The 18948-nt window shown below is 45.7% G+C and overlaps 1 protein-coding gene across 2 annotated transcripts in view; it reads right to left on the bottom strand.

The window, feature by feature from the left end:
- Positions 1–18948, bottom strand: part of LOC126281734 (myrosinase 1-like) — a 144729-nt gene that overhangs the window by 92317 nt on the left and 33464 nt on the right. For both annotated transcript variants that reach the window (XM_049980915.1, XM_049980917.1), the window contains exon 4: positions 3259–3381. In XM_049980915.1, coding sequence (XP_049836872.1) covers positions 3259–3381 — 123 coding nt within the window. The remainder of the gene's footprint in view (positions 1–3258; positions 3382–18948) is intronic.

Raw genomic sequence — 18948 nt, 5'->3', positions numbered from 1 at the left:
AACTGTAATAGGTGACCACCTCTCTCGTTACAGCCTCCTAAATCAGAAGGTCCTACCAGATCTTTAAATCCCGCTGCTCAATATGCAGATTGAATAACATCGGAGATAGGCTACAACCCTGTATCACTCCCTTCCCAACCACTGCTTCCCTTTCATGTCCCTCGACTCTTATAACTGCCATCTGACGTCTGTACAAATTATAAATAACATTTCATCCCTCGCCACCTTCAGAATTTGAAAGAGAGTATTCCAGTCAACATTGTCAAAAACTTTCTCTAAGTCTACATATGCTGTAAAGTGGGTTTGGCTGTCCTTAACCTGTCTTCTATGAGAAGTCGTAAAGTCAGTGTTCCTACCTTTTTCCGGAATCCAAACCGATCTTCCCCGAGGTCGGCTTCCATCAGTTTTTCTATTCTTCTTACGTTACTACGTATCTTAGAAAATAGATTTAAGAATGGCAAACCTACGTTTCTAGTATTTGTAGACTTAGAGAAAGCTTTTGACAATGTTGACTGGAATACTCTCTTTCAAATTCTGAAGGTGTTAAGGGTAAAATACATGGAGCGAAAGGCTATTCACAATTTGTACAGAAACCAGATGGCAGTTATAAGAGTCGACGGACATGAAAGGGAAGCAGTGGTTGGGAAGGGAGTGAGACAGGGTTGTAGCCACTCCCCGATGTTATTCAATCTGTATATTGAACAAGCAGTAAAGGAAACAAAAGAAGAATTCGGAGTATAAATTAAAATCCATGGAGAAGAAATAAAAACTTTGAGGTTCGCCGATGACATTGTACTTCTGTCAGAGACAGCAAAGGACCTGGAAGAGCAGCTGAACGGAATGGACAGTGTCTTGAAAGGACGATATAAGATGAACATCAACAAAAGCAAACCGAGGATAATGGAATGTAGAAGAATTAAGACGGGTGATGCTGAGGGAATTACATTAGGAAATGAGGAACTTAAAGTAGTAAAGGAGTTTTGCTATTTGGGGAGCAAAATAACTGATGATGGTCGAAGTAGAGAGGATATAAAATGTAGACTGGCAATGGCAAGGAAAGCGTTTCTGAAGAAGAGAAATTTGTTAACATCGAGTATAGATTTAAGGGTGAGGAAGTCGTTTCTGAAAGTATTTGTATGGACTGTAGCTATGTATGGAAGTGAAACGTGGACGATAAATACACTCCTGGAAATGGAAAAAAGAACACATTGACACCGGTGTGTCAGACCCACCATACTTGCTCCGGACACTGCGAGAGGGCTGTACAAGCAATGATAACACGCACGGCACAGCGGACACGCCAGGAACCGCGGTGATGGCCGTCGAATGGCGCTAGCTGCGCAGCATTTGTGCACCGCCGCCGTCAGTGTCAGCCAGTTTGCCGTGGCATACGGAGCTCCATCGCAGTCTTGAACACTGGTAGCATGCCGAGACAGCGTGGACGTGAACCGTATGTGCAGTTGACGGACTTTGAGCGAGGGCGTATAGTGGGCATGCGGGAGGCCGGGTGGACGTACCGCCGAATTGCTCAACACGTGGGCCGTGAGGTCTCCACAGTACATCGATGTTGTCGCCAGTGGTCGGCGGAAGGTGCACGTGCCCGTCGACCTGGGACCGGACCGCAGCGACGCACGGATGCACGCCAAGACCGTAGGATCCTACGCAGTGCCGTAGGGGACCGCACCGCCACTTCCCAGCAAATTAGGGACACTGTTGCTCCTGGGGTATCGGCGAGGACCATTCGTAACCGTCTCCATGAAGCTGGGCTACGGTCCCGCACACCGTTAGGCCGTCTTCCGCTCACGCCCCAACATCGTGCAGCCCGCCTCCAGTGGTGTCGCGACAGGCGTGAATGGAGGGACGAATGGAGACGTGTCGTCTTCAGCGATGAGAGTCGCTTCTGCCTTGGTGCCAATGATGGTCGTATGCGTGTTTGGCGCCGTGCAGGTGAGCGCCACAATCAGGACTGCAAACGACCGAGGCCCACAGGGCCAACACCCGGCATCATGGTGTGGGGAGCGATCTCCTACACGGGCCGTACACCTCTGGTGATCGTCGAGGGGACACTGAATAGTGCACGGTACATCCAAACCGGCATCGAACCCATCGTTCCACCATTCCTAGACCGGCAAGGGAACTTGCTGTTCCAACAGGACAATGCACGTCCGCATGTATCCCGTGCCACCCAACGTGCTCTAGAAGGTGTAACTCAACTACCCTGGCCAGCAAGATCTCCGGATCTGTCCCTCATTGAGCATGTTTGGGACTGGATGAAGCGTCGTCTCACGCGGTCTGCACGTCCAGCACGAACGCTGGTCCAACTGATGCGCCAGGTTGAAACGGCATGGCAAGCCGTTCCACAGGACTACATCCAGCATCTCTACGATCGTCTCCATGGGAGAATAGCAGCCTGCATTGCTGCATAAGGTGGATATACACTGTACTAGTGCCGACATTGTGCATACTCTGTTGCCTGTGTCTATGTGCCTGTGTTTCTGTCAGTGTGATCATGTGATGTATCTGACCCCAGGAATGTGTCAATAAAGTTTCCCCTTCCTGGGACAATGAATTCACGGTGTTCTTATTTCAGTTTCCAGGAGTGTAGTTTGGCCAAGAAGAGAATAGAAGCTTTCGAAATGTGGTGCTGCAGAAGAATGCTGAAGATTAGATGGGTAGATCACATAACTAATGAGGAGGTATTGAATAGAATTGGGGAGAAGAGAAAATTGTGGCACAACTTGACGAGAAGAAGGGATCGGTTGATAGGGCATATTCTGAGGCATCAAGGGATCACCAATTTGGTATTGGAGGGCAGCATGGAGGGAAAAAACCGTTGAGGGAGACCAAGAGATGAATACAGATTGAGAAGGATGTAGGTTGCAGTAGGTACTGGGAGATGAAGTAGCTTGTACAGGATAGAGTAGCATGGAGAGCTGCATCAAACCAGTCTCTGGACTGAAGACCACAACAACAAGAACTTTCGTAACTATGATGTTAAAAAATATACTGGAAGCGTGAAACGCTGGTACGATGTAAGAGAAGGCATAAAGGCCTTCATCTGAACAGGTTAAATAAATAATTGACTAAATTAAATGTACGTTATGACTTGTTCTCTGGTCCCAGTGACCACGCTACGTGGGACGCAAGGAATACGACTGCAGTAGTTTAGTGTAATGAGGCAGTATACCTTGACGCCTTGAGGTGCACAAGGAATAAGAGCGAGGGACTGGCCTACGTTGACGGTCAGTGTGAACTCACCCGGTCTCCGAAGTTCTGGAAGGCGACGCGGGCGTACTCCACGAAGTAGTCGGCGAGTGCGATGTTGGGCCAGCCGCCCACCTTCTGCAGCTCCTGCGGTAGGTCCCAGTGGTACAGCGTCACCTGTGGACAGGCCAGATGTGTTGCTCACCGCCTTGCTGGCCCCCAGGTCCCTACTGTCGTGCATTTCACAGCCGCGAGCCAACGAGAAAGGGGTCTCTGGGCGACCTCCACTAGGTGGAGCATTTGGAATAACCAACTGCAGTGCCGACCACTGACTCTGCGACGGCCACAGGGACAGCAAATAACGAAATTTTACTTACTGTGCGTATGTAGTGTACTAGGAAGAGTACAGGATCAGTTCTGTAGCGTGCGAGAGTCACTCCACAAGAAGTGCACACTATCTTTTTTAAAGTCCATCTTTTACTCTACATCTACATCTCCATCTACATGATTGTTCAGCAATTCACATTTAAATGCTTGACAGACGGATAATCGAACCACAATCATAATATCTCTCTACCATTCCACTCCCGAACAGCGCGCGGGAAAAACGAACACCTAAACCTTTCTGTTCGAGCTCCGATTTCTCTTATTTTATTTTGATGACCATACCTACCTGTGTAGGTTGCGCTCAACAAAATATTTTCTCATTCGAAAGAGAAAGTTGGTGACTGAAATTTCGTAAATAGATCTCGCCGCATCGAGAAACGTCTTTAATGACTTCCACCCCAACTTGCGTATCATATCTGCCACACTCTCTCCCCTATTACGTGATAATACGAAATGAGCTGCCCTTTTTTGCACCCTTTCGATGTCCACCGTCAATCCCACATGGTAAGCATCCAACACCGCGCAGCAATATACAGAGGACGAACGAGTGTAGTGTAAGCTGTCTCTTTAGTGGACTTGTTGGATCCCCTAAGTGTCCTGCCAATGAAACGCAACATTCGGCTCGCCTTCCCCACAATATTATCTATGTGGTCTTTCCAACTCCAGTTGTTTGTAATTTTAACACCCAGGTGCTTAGTTGAATTTACAGCCTTGAGAATTGTACTATTTATCGAGTAATCGAATTCCAACGGATTTCTTTTGGAACTCATGTGGACCACCTCTCACTTTTCGTTATTTAGCGTCAACTGCCAGCTTCCACACCGTACAGCAATCTTTTCTAAATCACTTTGCAACTGATAGTGGTCTTCGGATGACCTTACTAGACGGTAAATTACAGCATCATCTGCGAGAAACCTAAGAGAACTGCTCAGATTGTCACCCAGGTCGTTTATATAGATCAGGAACAGCAGAGGTCCCAGGACGCTTCCCTGGGGAACACCTGATATCACTTCAGTTTTACTCGATGATTTGCCGTCTATTACTACGAACTGCGACCTTCTTGACAGGAAATCAGGAATCCAGTCGCACAACTGAGACGATACCGCATAGGCCCGCAGCTTGATTAGAAGTCGCTTGTGAGGAACAGTGTCAAAAGCTTTCCGGAAATCTAGAAATACGGAATCAACTTGAGATCCCCTGTCGATAGCGGCCATTACTTCCTGTGAATAAAGAGCTACATGTTTGAAAGTTTTGCAGTGTGTAGATACATCCTTTAGGAACAATATTTTCATTTTTCCACATAATTTCCATCCCTCTCAACTGTCTTACGCCATCTTGGAACCAGCGGCTGTATACCCGCACGGTAAAATTCTGGATCAACCTGCTGGAGCCACTGTTTGGCAGCGTGCACAAGGGAGTCGTCATCTTCAAACCTTGTTCAACGAAGAGAGTCTTTCAGTTTCCCAAAGAGATGATAGTCACATGGAGCCAGGTCAGGACTGTAAGGCGGGTGTTTCAGGGTTGTCCATATGAGTTTTGTGATCGCTTCCACGGTTTTTTGACTGACATGTGGCCGTGCATTGTCGTGCAGCAGCAAAACATCCTGCTTTTTCCGATGTGGTCAAACACGACTCAGTCGAGCTTGAAGTTTCTTCAGTGTCGTTACATATGCACCAGAATTTATGGTGGTTCCACTTGGCATGATGTCCACGAGCAAGAGTCCTTCGGAATCGGAAAACACCGTAGCCTATAACTTTTCCAATAGAAGGAGTGGTTTTGAATTTTTTTCTCGGGGGAATTTGCATGATGCCACTCCATTGACTGCATCTTCATCTCTGGTGAAAAATGATGGAGCCATGTTTCATCACCTATCACAATTCTTCCAAGAAATCCATCTCCACTATTCTCGTACTGTTGCAAAAGATTGCTGCATACCGTTTTTCTTGTTTGTTTGTGAGACACTGTCAACATCCTGGCACAAACCTTTTTTAACGCAAACACTCAGTACTCTGCAAACATTTCCTTCTCCTATCCCAATGTAGCGTGACAGTTCGTTCACTGTGATGCGTCTGTCAGCAGTCACCAGTTCGTTAACTCTCTGCACATTGTCTGTTGTGTGTGCAGTGCGAGGCCTGCCGCTGCGAAGACAATCCTCAATATTGCGGTGCCCGCTTTCATCACGTAACCTGCTTGCCCACCGACTAACTGTACTGCGATCGACAGCAGCATCTCCATACACCTTTTTCAAGCTCTTGTGGATGTTTCCCATTGTCTCGTTTTCATAGCACAGGAATTCTATGACAGTACGTTGTTTCTGATGAACGTCAAGTGTAGCAGCTATCTTGAAGACATTCTCTGACGGCGCCACTCACGTGAACAGGTTGAACTAAATTTGAAAACAAGCGGGAAGGATGTATCTACACACTGTAAAACTTTTACACATGCAGAATGATAACTGCATTTTTACAAAAATAGTGTACACTTCTTTTGGAGTGACCCTCGTGTATACGAGGGTAATCCCTAAACTAAGGTTTCCTATATTTTTTATAAGTACAGAACTCTGTTTGTGTGGCAGTTGGTCACACTGTTATGAAGAGTGCTTCACGCGCTGTGTGTAAACATGCGCACGCCGCGCTGAGGCGCTCAGCCTTGGCTTGGCAGCCATTGAGAATGGAGCGCCCGTTGGATGTTACCGCCAAGTGCGAATTGCGCGCAGCCATTCGGTTTTGGAACGCAAAGGGCACTGCGCCGATTGAAATCCATCGCCAATTGACGGAAGTCTATGGTGAGTCGTGCATGGATGTCACAAATGTTCGCAAGTGGTGTAGAGAGTTTGCAGCTGGTCGGACCGAAATTCACGACGAACAAAGGATCGGGGGACCGTCAGTTTCTGAGGAGACAGTGTTGAAGGTTGAGCAAAGCGTGCATGAAGGTAGGCGGATCACCGTGGATGATCACTGCACGTTGGTTCCTGAGGTTTCCCGAAGCACCGCCCACAGAATTTCAACGGAAACATTGAACTATCGGAAGGTGTGCGTTAGATGGATGCCACGCATGCTGACTGCGGACCACATGCGGCAACGAGTTGATGCTTCCCGCGCATTTCTTCACGGCCTTGCAGCCAAACAGGACAACTTCCTGGACTCAATTGTCACGGGTGACGAAACCTGGGCATACCACTTTACACCTGGGACCAAGCAACACCCACGCCAGTTCATAAGTTTCTGAACAGCATGGCGGCGAGCTGGTATGACATGGGCATACAAAAACTGCCACAGCGTCTACAAAAATGCATCGACAGAAATGGTGATTATGTTGAAAAATAGCTAAATGTTCAAGCTGTAAACTGATATAAACCATTGTAGAAATAAACAGGTCTATGTACTTGTAAAAAAAAAATAGGAGACTTTACTTTTGGGATCACAAGGTGCTGTGTTTTGTACGCCGAGCAGTCTCATCTGAGAGTAGCATTGGTTCTGATCTACATCTACGTCTACACAAATCTTCGCAAGCCACCTAACAGCGTGTGGCGGATGGTACTTCTGGTACCACCGACTGATCCACCCTTCCCTGTTCCACTCGCGAGAGGAGCGCGAGAAAAATGATTGCCAGTAAGCCTTTGTATTGGCTCTAATTTATCGAATTTTCTCGTCGTGGTCATTTCGCGAGATGTATGTGAAGGGGGTGGGGGGGAGGTGGGGGGGGAGGGTAAGTAACATGTTGTCAGACTCTTCCAGGAAAATTCTGTCTCGAAATTTCAATAGTAAACCTCTCCGTGATGCACAACGCCTCTCTTGTAACATCTGCTAATCTAGTTTGTTGTGCATCTATGTAACGCTCTTGCTCCATTTAAAAGATTCAGAGAGGAAACGCGCCGCTCTTCGTTGGATTATCTCTATCACTTCTATCTGTCCAATCTGGTATAGATCCCAGATCGATGAACAATACTAAAATCATCGCTCGAACAAGCGCCTTGTAAGCCACTTCCTTCGTAGATGAGTTACATTTCCTTAAGATTCTTCCTACCGACCTCACCGTCCGTCTGACATCCACTTTTCCTGCCACTTACTTCATTTTGTCATTCAACTTAAGGTCGCTCTGGATAGTTACTGCTGGGTATTTTGCTGTAGATACTGGTTCCAGCATTTGTCATCAATAGTGTAAATGTACAGTAGTGGATTTATTTTCCTCCGTTAGCGCACTATGTAATGTTTCTTTACTGCCACAGCCTGCACTATTCATGAGTCCTCTGCAGGTCATTCTGCAACTCTATGTTATCTTCCGGCGTTACTGATTTCTTAGTGGCCAACAGTCATCAAGAGCGGCCGACGCTTTTTACTGGATCATTTGTATACAGGGTGTTACAAAGAGGTACGGCCAAACTTTTAGGAAACATTCCTCACACACGAAGAAAGGAAATATGTTATGTGGACATGTGTCCGGAAACGCTTACTTTCCATGTTAGAGCTCATTTTATTACTTCTCTTCAATCACATTAATCATGGAATGGAAACAAACAGCAACAGAAAGTACCAGCGTGACTTCAAACACTTTGTTACAGGATATGTTCAAAATGTCCTCCCTTAGCGAGGCTACATGCATCCTCCCACCGTCGCATGGAATCCCTGATGCGCTGATGCAGCCCTGGAGAATGGCGTATTGTATCACAGCCGTCGACAATACGAGCACGAAGAGTCTCTACATTTGGTACCGGGGTTGCGTAGACAAGAGCTTTCAAATGCCCCCATAAATGAAAGTCAAGAGGGCTGAGGTCAGGAGAGCGTGCAGGCCATGGAATTGGTCCGCCTCTACCAATCCATCGGTCACCGAATCTGTTGTTGAGAAGCGTACGAACACTTCGACTGAAATGTGCTGGAGCTCCATCGTGCATGAACCACATGTTGTGTCGTACTTGTAAAGGCACATGTTCTAGCAGCACAGGTAGAGTTTCCGGTATGAGATCATGGCGGTGAATCGAGGAAGTACAGTACATACTGATGAAACTAAAATGAGCTCTAACATGGAAACTAAGCGTTTCGGGACACATGTCCACATAACATCTTTTCTTTATTTGTGTGTGAGCAGTGTTTCCTGAAAGTTTGGCCGTACCTTTTTGTAACACCTTGTATACTATAACCAGTCACGGTCCCAACAGATTTCCTTCGAGTACTCCTGAAATTATCGTTGAATTCTGCCAGCAAGGAAGTCTCGAATCCAGTCGCAAATCTGGTCCTCTATTCCATAAGCTTATATTCTTTCCACTAAACAGCAGTGCGGAACGGTGTCAAATCCCTTCCTGCATTCGAGGAACACAGCATCAAGCTGAACGCCATTGTGTGAGGCGCTATGGATCCCATGGAGGAACAGTGCGAGTTGAGTTTCGCAGGACCTCTTCCTCCGGAATCAGTGTTGATCTTTATGGGAGATTTTCGTTGTCCAAAGCTTCGTAATTCTTAAGCGTAAAAGACATTTCACAATTATACAACACATTGACATCAACGATGTAAAGGCTTATAGTTACTAGCATCTGTCCTACAGTCCCTTTGAAACTGGGATGATCTTCGTTCTTTTCCAGTCGCTAGGTACCGTTCGTTGCTACAAGGGGAGATCATTCTTTCGCAAAATCTTTGTAGAACGTTATAGGTAACTCAACTGGTCCCGATGCCTTTCCGCTACTAACCGATTGTAGTTGCTTTTCTATCTCGCAATTGGTTATCTCAATATCAGCCATTTCGGCGTTCTTACAATGATTGGAGGAAGGGACTTCCGCCGTGAAACTCTTCCGAAGAACGAATTCACTATTCCGGCTGTATCTCTGTTATCTTCCGTTTCGGCGCCAGTATAGTCTGTGAGTGAGTGAATGAATAGATGATTTCGAACCGCTTATTGCTGATACCACAAAGTCCTGAGGGTATTTACTCAGACCGGTTGATAAAATTTTCTTTCAAACTCATTGAACACTCCTCTCACTGCTCTCCTTACGGTCATTTTCCCTTCACTGAGCTTTCGCTCGTCAGCTGGGTTTTGACTTCTCTTGAATCTGTGATGAAGCGCTCTTTGTTTACGTTGCAGTTTTCTAACACGGCTATTGAACCACGGCGGGTGTTTCCCATCGCTTAAGATCTTGCTCGGAGCATACTTGTCTAAGGCAGATGGAACCCCGCTTTTCAATTTCTTCCATTTGTGCTCGACATCTTCGTCCTCAACATTGAGTATTTGATGCTGTCTATTTAAATACTTTGCAATTTTTATCCTGTCGCTATTCCTAAGCAAAAGTATTCTCTCTCCTTTCTTAACATTCACCGTAAAACTCGTGGCCGTAGTTGCCATGATAGTCTTATGATTACTGACTGGGCATCGAGTAGAACAGGGCCTGAGTAACAGGTACGTTGCTTCACTACGCTGCATCATCTCTGTGTCAGGGGTCATCAAGAGCACTGGCTGGTGACACGTGGTACGGCAGACTCTCGGCAACATCAATAGACATTTTCTTTAGCAAAATTTTCTGGCCCGGACAGCAATCGAGCAACCCCCCTATCGAGATAGGTCAGAAGAACACGGGCGACAAGGACAACCTTCAGTGTTGCGTTATCTTGTTGAAAGGTAATGACATGGAGACCAAGCAGATACAGAGCCCGCTGCCCAAACTGCAGCCTATGTGAACTAGAAGTGATCATGTTGTGTAATCACGAGGAGAACATGGCAACTACCGTAACTCGATTTTCCAGAATCTTCACTCAGTGAAGGAGGAGTCATAATACGTGCACACGTGTCTGGGCTTATACCTAGGTACTTTACCGTTTTTTTCTATGTGTTTTGTGTGTCTCTTAGCGGGTAAATCGTTCAGCCGAAGCGGTGGCACACCGTTTAGCGTCGTGGCATAACAATTTCACGCCCCCTTATTCGAAACCCGAATGTTACTTTTATTTTTGTTTTTAGTTTATTTACCCATTTCTGTAGAGTATTTTTTAAAGAATACTGAAGTAACGTTGCCCTTATACGTCTATAGATTGTATACGTGGTGGATGAATTTTTTAAAAAAAAGGAATGATAAAATTTGAAGTTGTTCCCGGCGAATTTCCTGGAGCGTATCTTGATTCAGCTACAAGCGCCAGTTTTCGGTAAAGTGAACAGTTGTGTGTGGTTTTCCGCGAAATTATTGCCAACTCTTGAAATCTTCAGCAATGTCAACCGTAACACCAGCTGCTGGGCCTAAATGAAGATTACAATGCAGTCTACTAGTAATCTGAACTCTCTTTGAAGCTGCCAAGTACGGATGTGTCCATCACGATGCTGTGCGCAATACTGCTAGCAGCCACTCGTAGCTTCCACTATTGTCATTTGGTGCACTTCTCTCTGCTGTTGTGTCGCGGGAAGCTACAGCAATGGTCACCATTGATTACTGTCGAAGGTGCTCCAGACGGTGTGGCACTCTCCGTGTGGATAGTTATCTTGCTGAAAATAACAGACACGGTACGGGACATGGTTGGACGGTCTAGCAAAGCCGAGTGCACAATATGTCTGTCCTCTCGGGCGCTAATCACGTGGAGCCGGTGTGATCCCGCTTACTACTAAGTACCACGCTCCTGAACTAATAGATTCTGTTTTCGCTTAGCTGTAATGGGACCCAAACCAACAGGCACAGCTATTGCAGTTTCTATGCGACACGATCTTGCCCGCTCCGAATGATGACCAATGCTGCTTCTTACATGGGGCATGACACGATCTTCTATAGACGAATAACACTGAATGCGACTGATGAATGACAAACCTGCAACGTAATCATTCCTTATACTTGGTGGTCTCAAACAGGCTGAAAAACTTCTAAACCTGTTGCAAAGTAGTTCGTTCTGAGGAATAACTGTTGTTGTTCTTGTTGTTGTCTTCAGTCCTGAGACTGGTTTGAAGCACCTCTCCATGCTACTCTATCCTGTGCATGGTTCATCTCCCAGTACCTACTGCAGCCTACACCCTTCTGAAACTGTTTAGTGTATTCATCTCTTGGTCTCCCTCTACGATTTTTACCCTCCTCGTTGCCCTCCAACACTAAATTGGTGATCCCTTGATGCCTCAGAACATGTCCTACCAACCGATCCCTTCTTCTAGTCACGTTGAGCCACAAATTTCTCGTCTTCCCAATTCTATTCAGTACCTCCTCATTATTTATGTGATCTACCAATCTACTCTTCAGCATTCTTCTGTAGCACCACATTTCGAAAGCTTCTATTCTCTTCTTGTCTATTTATCGTCCACGTTTCACTTCCATACATGGCTACACTCCATACAAATACTTTCAGAAATGACTTCCTCACACTTAAATCAATACTCGATGTTAACAAATATCTCTGTTCAGAAACGCTTTACTTGCCATTGCCAGTCTACATTTTATATCCTTTCTACTTCGACCATCATCAGTTATTTTGCTCCACAAATAGCAAAACTCGTTTACTACTTTAAGTGTCTTATTTCCTAATCTAATTCCCTCAGTATCACCCGACTTAATTCGACTACATTACATTATCCTCGTTTTGCTTTTGTTGATGTTCATCTTATATCGTCCTTTCAAGACACTATCCATTCCGTTCAACTGCTCTTCCAAGTCCTTTGCTATCTCTGAAAGAATTACAATGTCACTGTCAAATCTCACAGTTTTTATTTATTCTCCATGGACTTTAATACCTACTCCGTATTTTTCTTTTGTTTCCTTTACTGCTTGCTCAATATACAGATTGAATAACATCAGGGAGAGGCTACAACCCTGTCTTACTCCCTTCCCAACCACTGAATCCCTTTCATGTCCCTCGACTCTTATAACTGCCATCTGGTTTCTGTACAAATTGTAAATAGCCTTTCGCTCCCTGTATTTTACCCCTGCCACCTTTAGAATTTGAAAGAGAGTATTCCAGTCAACATTGTCAAAAGCTTTCTCTAAGTCTACAAATGCTAGAAACGTAGATTTGTCTTTCCTTAATCTTTCTTCTAAGATAAGTCGCAAAGTCAGAGATATTTCGAGATGCATAGCGTCAAGAGTGTGTGGAGAACATCCATATTTCAGGCATTGCCCCCCACCACGAACAACGGAATGGCCGACGGCATTCACTTGACGACCGAGAGCAGTGGCGTTTGCTTAGGGTTGTCAGTGCTAACAGACAAACAACGCTGAGTGATATAGCCGCAGAAATGAATGTGGAACGTACGACGAACGTATCCATTAGGACAATGGGCGACGTTTTTCGTTAATGGGCTATGGTAGCAGGCGACCGATGTAGGTGCCTTTGCCAACGACACGATTTCGCCTGCAGTGTCTCTCCTGGGCTCGTGGCCGGATCTCTTAGTCCCTAGACGACTGTAGAACCGTGGCCTGATCGAATGAGCCCCGAATTCTGTTGGTAAGAGCTGATGGTAGAGTTACACTGTGGTGCAGACCCCAGGAGGCCATGGACCCAAATTGACAACAAGACACTGTGCAAGCTGGTGGTAGTAGCCCCATAATGGTGTCGGGTATGGCTGTTTTAAATGGAATGGACTGGGTCCTCTGGTCCAGGTGAACCTATCATTGCCTGGAAAATGGCTATATTCGGCTAGTTGGAGACGACTTGCAGCCATTCGAAGACTTGATGTTTCCAGACGTTTATGGGACATAATTGAGACGTCAGTTCGTTCTCAATATCTTTCACCTGTAACACCTCCGCAATTATGGACGGCTATTGTAGTGTTGGCTGAAGAGCCAAGACAGTGTTACTAGAGGAGGCCGTAAGGCACGCGTTTTAGCTCACGCAGGCTGGCGTGAGGAGAGAAGAACTATACTGACGTGAGGTCTGGAACATGACAAGGAATTAGAATTCAGAAAGCGGACGCACTTAGTTTCATACTTAACGTTAATCCATTAATGATGAACATCGCTCTTGACGGTACATGATTCACAATATCAGTATCAATAGTAACTGAATATGGCGCCTTGCTAGGTCGTAGGAAATGACGTAGCTGAAGGCTATGCTGTCGTCTCTACAAATGAGAGCGTATGTGGACAGTGAACCATCGCTAGCAAAGTACAACTGGGGCGAGTGCTAGGGAGTCTCTCCAGACTAGACCTGCCGTGTAGCGGCGCTCGGTCTGCAATCACTGATAGTGGCGACACGCGGGTCCGACGTATACTAACAGACCGCTGCCGATTTAAAGTCTACCACCTAGCAAGTGTGGTGTCTGGCACTGACACCACAGCTATAGAGGCAGCATGGCTCAGTACTTCTACAGCAGGCTTCCAACGACTTGTTGAGTCGATGCCAAGTCGAGGTTTTGTACTTAGCCGGGCAAAAGGAGTTCAGAGACGATGTAATGAAGTGTTGGGTTGGGTTGGGTTGTTTGGGGGAAGAGACCAAACACTGAGGTCACCGGTCTCATTGGATTAGGGAAGGACAAGGAAGGAAGTCGGAATTGCCCTTTCAAAGGAACCATCTAGACATTTGCCTGGAGCGATTTAGGGAAATCACGGGAAACCTAAATCAGGATGGCCGGATGCGGGATTGAACCGGCGTCCTCCCGAATGCGAGTCTGTTAGGAAGTGTCATAAAAATGGTTCAAATGGCTCTGAGCACTATGCGACTTAATTTCTAAGGTCATCAGTCGCCTAGAACTTAGAACTAATTAAACCTAACTAACCTAAGGACATCACATACATCCATGCCCGGGACAGGATTCGAACCTGCGACCGTAGCGGTCGCCCGGTTCCAGACTGTAGCGCCTAGAACCGCACGGCCACTCCGGCCGGCAGGATGTGTTCCATGGCATTTGTCACCTCAGTGTACATAACTATAGGGCTTTAGCTACCCCGCAACTTCTTTGTGCGACTGGTCTGAAACGCTGACTTAGTTGTCCAAGCATACGATACAAAAAATGGGAATATGATACTCGTCGCCGGTCGGTGTAGTGGCTCTGTAATTTTGATGACCAACGGTGTAATTCGCTTTTTGTTAGGGTGGGTACAGACATAAAAGTACTAAGAAAGTGGTAAAACTAATAAGTGATGAAACTAGGAGAAAAGCACGAGCCCTACCCAACGCTCCCATACTGATCGTGAGGAAGAGATTATACCAAGCGTAGCATGCAATGCACAGAGGCGTTCCAGAAATCACTATGGCCTCGCTCCATGCGTGGATGGAATGGGCAGAAGCATTAACAAGTGATACCCTCTTGCAGAGTGTGGATGTAATTGTAGAAAGCGCAGTCAGTGGAAAGCTAACAATGGCCGGCCGATGTGGCAGTGCTGTTCTAGGCGCTTCAGTCTGGAACCGTGTCACCGTTACGGTCGCAGGTTCGAATCCTGCCTCGGGCATGGATGTGTGTGATGTCCTTATGTTAGCTAGGTTTAAGTAGTTCTAAGTTCTAGGGGACTGATGACCTAAGATGTTAAGTCCCATAGTGCTCAGAGCCATTTGAACCATCACCGTATCAGTCTGCGATCTATACCCTGATTCCATGGATCACGTCTGTGGATGTATCGGTGGTGAAAATATGTCACTGGTTTTCTCTACATGCTCGCTGAAAGTATTTGGTGAAAACTCAGTCATCATTAAGAGTTGCTAGATTTGGAAATACGATAATCAAAGGGCTGTTGGTTAGGTGGTACTATTTCTCTCACATCGTAATTAATGTCTAAGTTATTAACTAAATTTAAAATATCTCCGAAAATGACAGGTCGCGGCTATTATTACAGGTTACAGGCAATATACACAGCCTGGAAAAAACAAAAAAGGACGCAGAGGGGATGGAGGAAACGGAATGAAACTTCAGGGGATTGGGAAGGTATGTGAAGTTATTTGAGTAATTACGATTTTCATCTACAGCATCTACATGGATACTCTGCAAATCACATTTAAGTGCCTGGCAGAGTGTTCATGGAACCACCTTCAAAATTCTCTAATATTCCAATCTCGTACAGCGCGTGGAAAGAATGAACACCTATATCTTTCCGTATGACCTCTGATTTCCCATATTTTCCCTTATTTTATTACCTATGTAGGTCGGTGTCAACAAAATATTTTCGCATTTGGAGGAGAAGGTTGGCGATTAGAATTTCGTGAGAAGATTCCGTCGCAACGAAAAACGCCTTTCTTTTAATAATTTCCAGCTGAAATCGTATATCATTTCTGTGACATTCTCTGCCATATTTCGCGATAATACAGAACGTGCTGCCTTACTTTGAACTTTTTCGATGTACTACGTCAGTCGTATCTGGTAAGGATCCCACACTGCGCAGCAGTATGCTAAAAGAGGACGGACAGGCGTAGTGTAGGCAGTCTCCTTAGTAGGTCTGTTACATTTTCTGTGTGTTCTTTCCAATCTAAGTTGTTCGTAACTGTAATACCTAGGTATTTAGTTGAATTTACTGCTTTTAGATTAGATTGATCGGTCGCGTAACCGAAGTTTAACGAGTTCCTTTTAGCACTTATGTGGATGACCTCACAGTTTTCGTTATTCAAGGTGAACTGCCACTTCTCGCACCATTCCGATATTTCTTCTAAATCATTTTGTAGTTTGTTTTGATCTTCTGATGACTTTATTAGTCGATAAACGACAGCGTCATCTGAAAACAACCGAAGACGGCTGCTCAGATTGTCTCCCAATTCGTTTATATATAGAAGGAACAGCAAAGGGCCTATAACACAACCTTGGGGAACGCCAGAAGTCACTTCTGTTTTATTCGATGGCTTCCCAGTAATTACTACGAACTGTGACTTCTCTGAAAGGAAATCGCAAATCCAGTCACATAACTGAGTCGATATTCCACAAGAACGCTATATTGAGTCAAACTTGCAAAGAACTTGGAAGTATGAGCCCGCTTATCAGAACGATGTTGCACCTCGTCTGGCCTGGACCCTTGCACAGGTTAGGCTGGGAAGGGTCTCACATAGCCGTCGTATCCTCTTCCGAGGCAAGGTGCAGCACAAGCGCTTTAGCTGGTCCTTGATATCCTGGTTAACGATATGGACACAAAGTAGATGTCCGAGCTAGTTGGTCCCGTACATGTTCTGCCGGGGAGTGGCGTGGCGGTCTTTCTGGCCACGGGAGTATCTCAACCTCACACAGAGTGTCCATAGTGGCAGTTGTAAATGAGCATCGTTCTGTTGAAAAGTAGCGTCACAATACCGCCGGACGAGAGATCACACACGAGGAGACAGGGTGTCCATGACATACCGTTGTCTCGTCAGCGTTCCCTCAATGACCATGGCCATGTCCTCAAGTCGAACTTGATGGTTCCCCTCAGTATGACTCCATGAGTAACATCACTGCTCCTCTCCAAAACGTTGGAAGAATGTGAGCCAACCCCCCCCCCCCCTCCCCCCCTAGACAGCCACCATACTCGCTGATGATGGTCGTCCAGGACCGTGCAGAACCGTGACTCGTCTTTCATGACAATGTGACGCCATTCATCATCATTCCATGCTTCCCAGTAATGGCACCACTCCAGACGCAGTCACTTTGTTGTGTGGTTAATCGAGGCCTACACATCTGACAGTAAGTCCTTGCACTGATCACCGCTTGTCTCCAACCAATGGTGCATGATGATACGGACTGCTGCGGAGAGTCCATTACTTGCTCTCGCATGGCAGGCACAGATGTGAAGGGTTTACGATGTACTCGGCACGCAGTATGTCGGTCCTCCACATGTGGTGGTCAGACGTGGTAGGCCAGAACATTTAAAGGAGTACGTCCGCCCTCACATTCGCATGCCGTCCGACATCGGACAGTGGTCACATCAGAGAGCTCCACAAAAACCGGATATAGCACCATTCGACCAACTGGCCAAATGGAGACCCACTTGAGATCCTTTACAAACTCTGTCAGCCGGATATAAGCTCAGCCGCAATTTTCGCGAAGAACCTAACGCATAAAATATCATCCGAAATTGTGCATTCTCTGAAAATTATTTCGAGTAGTTCGTTCATGAGCCCACTCGAATAGCAAACGGTTGTGAAAACACACTTGACCTCTTAGCAACAAATAATCCTGAGTTAATAACGAGCATCAAAACCGATTCAGGGATTAATGAACACAGAGTTATCGTAGCGAGATTGAATATTTTAATCCCTACATCCCCGAAAAATAAGCAAAAAATATACCTATTCAAAAAAGGAGATAAAATTCACTTGATGCCTTGCTGAGAGACAATCTCCACTCATTCCAAATTAATAATATAAGTGTAGAGGAGATGTGGCTTAAATTCAAAGAAATAATATCGGCAGTAATCGAGAGTTTTATACCAAATAAATTAACAAATGACGGAACTGATCCTCCTTGGTACACAAAACGGGTTAGAACAGTGTTGTAGAAACAACGGAACAAACATGCCAAATTTAAACAGACACAAAATCCCCAAGATTGGCGGTATTTTACAGAAGATCGAAATTCAGCGCGGACTTCAATGCAAGATGCTTATAACAGTTACCATAACGAAACGTTGTCTCGAAACCTGGCAGAAAATCCAAAGAGATTCTGGTCGTGTGTGAAGTATGTTAGCGGCAAGAAACAATCAATGCCTTCTTTGCGCTATAGCAATGGAGATAATATCGAAGACAGTGTTGCCAAAGCAGGGTTACTAAACACAGTCTTCCGAAATGCCTTCACAAAAGAAGACGAAGTAAATACTCCAGAATTCGAATGGAGAACAGCTGCTAACATGAGTAACGTAGAAGTAATTATCTTCGGAGTAGTGAAGCAACTCAAATCACTTAATGAAAGCAAGTCTTCTGGTCTAGACGGTATACCAATTAGGTTTCTTTCGGAGTATGCTGATGCATTAGCTCCATACTTAACAATCATATACAACCGTTCGCTTGACGAAAGATCCGTACCCAAAGACTGGAAAGATGCACACGTCACACCAATATTTAAGAAAGATAGTATGAACTAGCCACTAAATTTCAGGCCCACATCGTTAACGTCGATTTAGCAGGATTTTAGAACATATATTGTGTTCGAATGTTATGAATTGCCTCGAAGAAAATTGACACACAGTCATCAAATGGTTCAAATGGCTCTGAGCACTATGGGACTCAACTGCTGTGGTCATCAGTCCCCTAGAACTTAGAACTACTAAAACCTAACTAACCTAAGGACATCACACACACCCATGCCCGAGGCAGGATTCGAACCTGCGAACGTAGCAGCAGTGCGGCTTCGGACTGGAGCGCCTAGAACCGCACGGCCACCGAGGCCGGCTCACACAGTCATCATGGGTTTAGAAAACATTGTTCCTGTGAAACACAACTAGCTCTTTATTCACGTGAAATGTTGTGCTATTGACAAGGGATTTCAGATCGTTTCCGTATTTCTGGATTTCCGGAAGGCTTTTGACAC

This window comes from Schistocerca gregaria, chromosome 7 (assembly GCF_023897955.1).
Source record: "Schistocerca gregaria isolate iqSchGreg1 chromosome 7, iqSchGreg1.2, whole genome shotgun sequence".
Taxonomy (NCBI): Eukaryota; Metazoa; Arthropoda; class Insecta; order Orthoptera; family Acrididae; genus Schistocerca; species Schistocerca gregaria.
The sequence above is the reverse complement of the archived record's forward strand: the minus strand, read 5'-3'. Positions and strand labels throughout refer to the sequence as shown.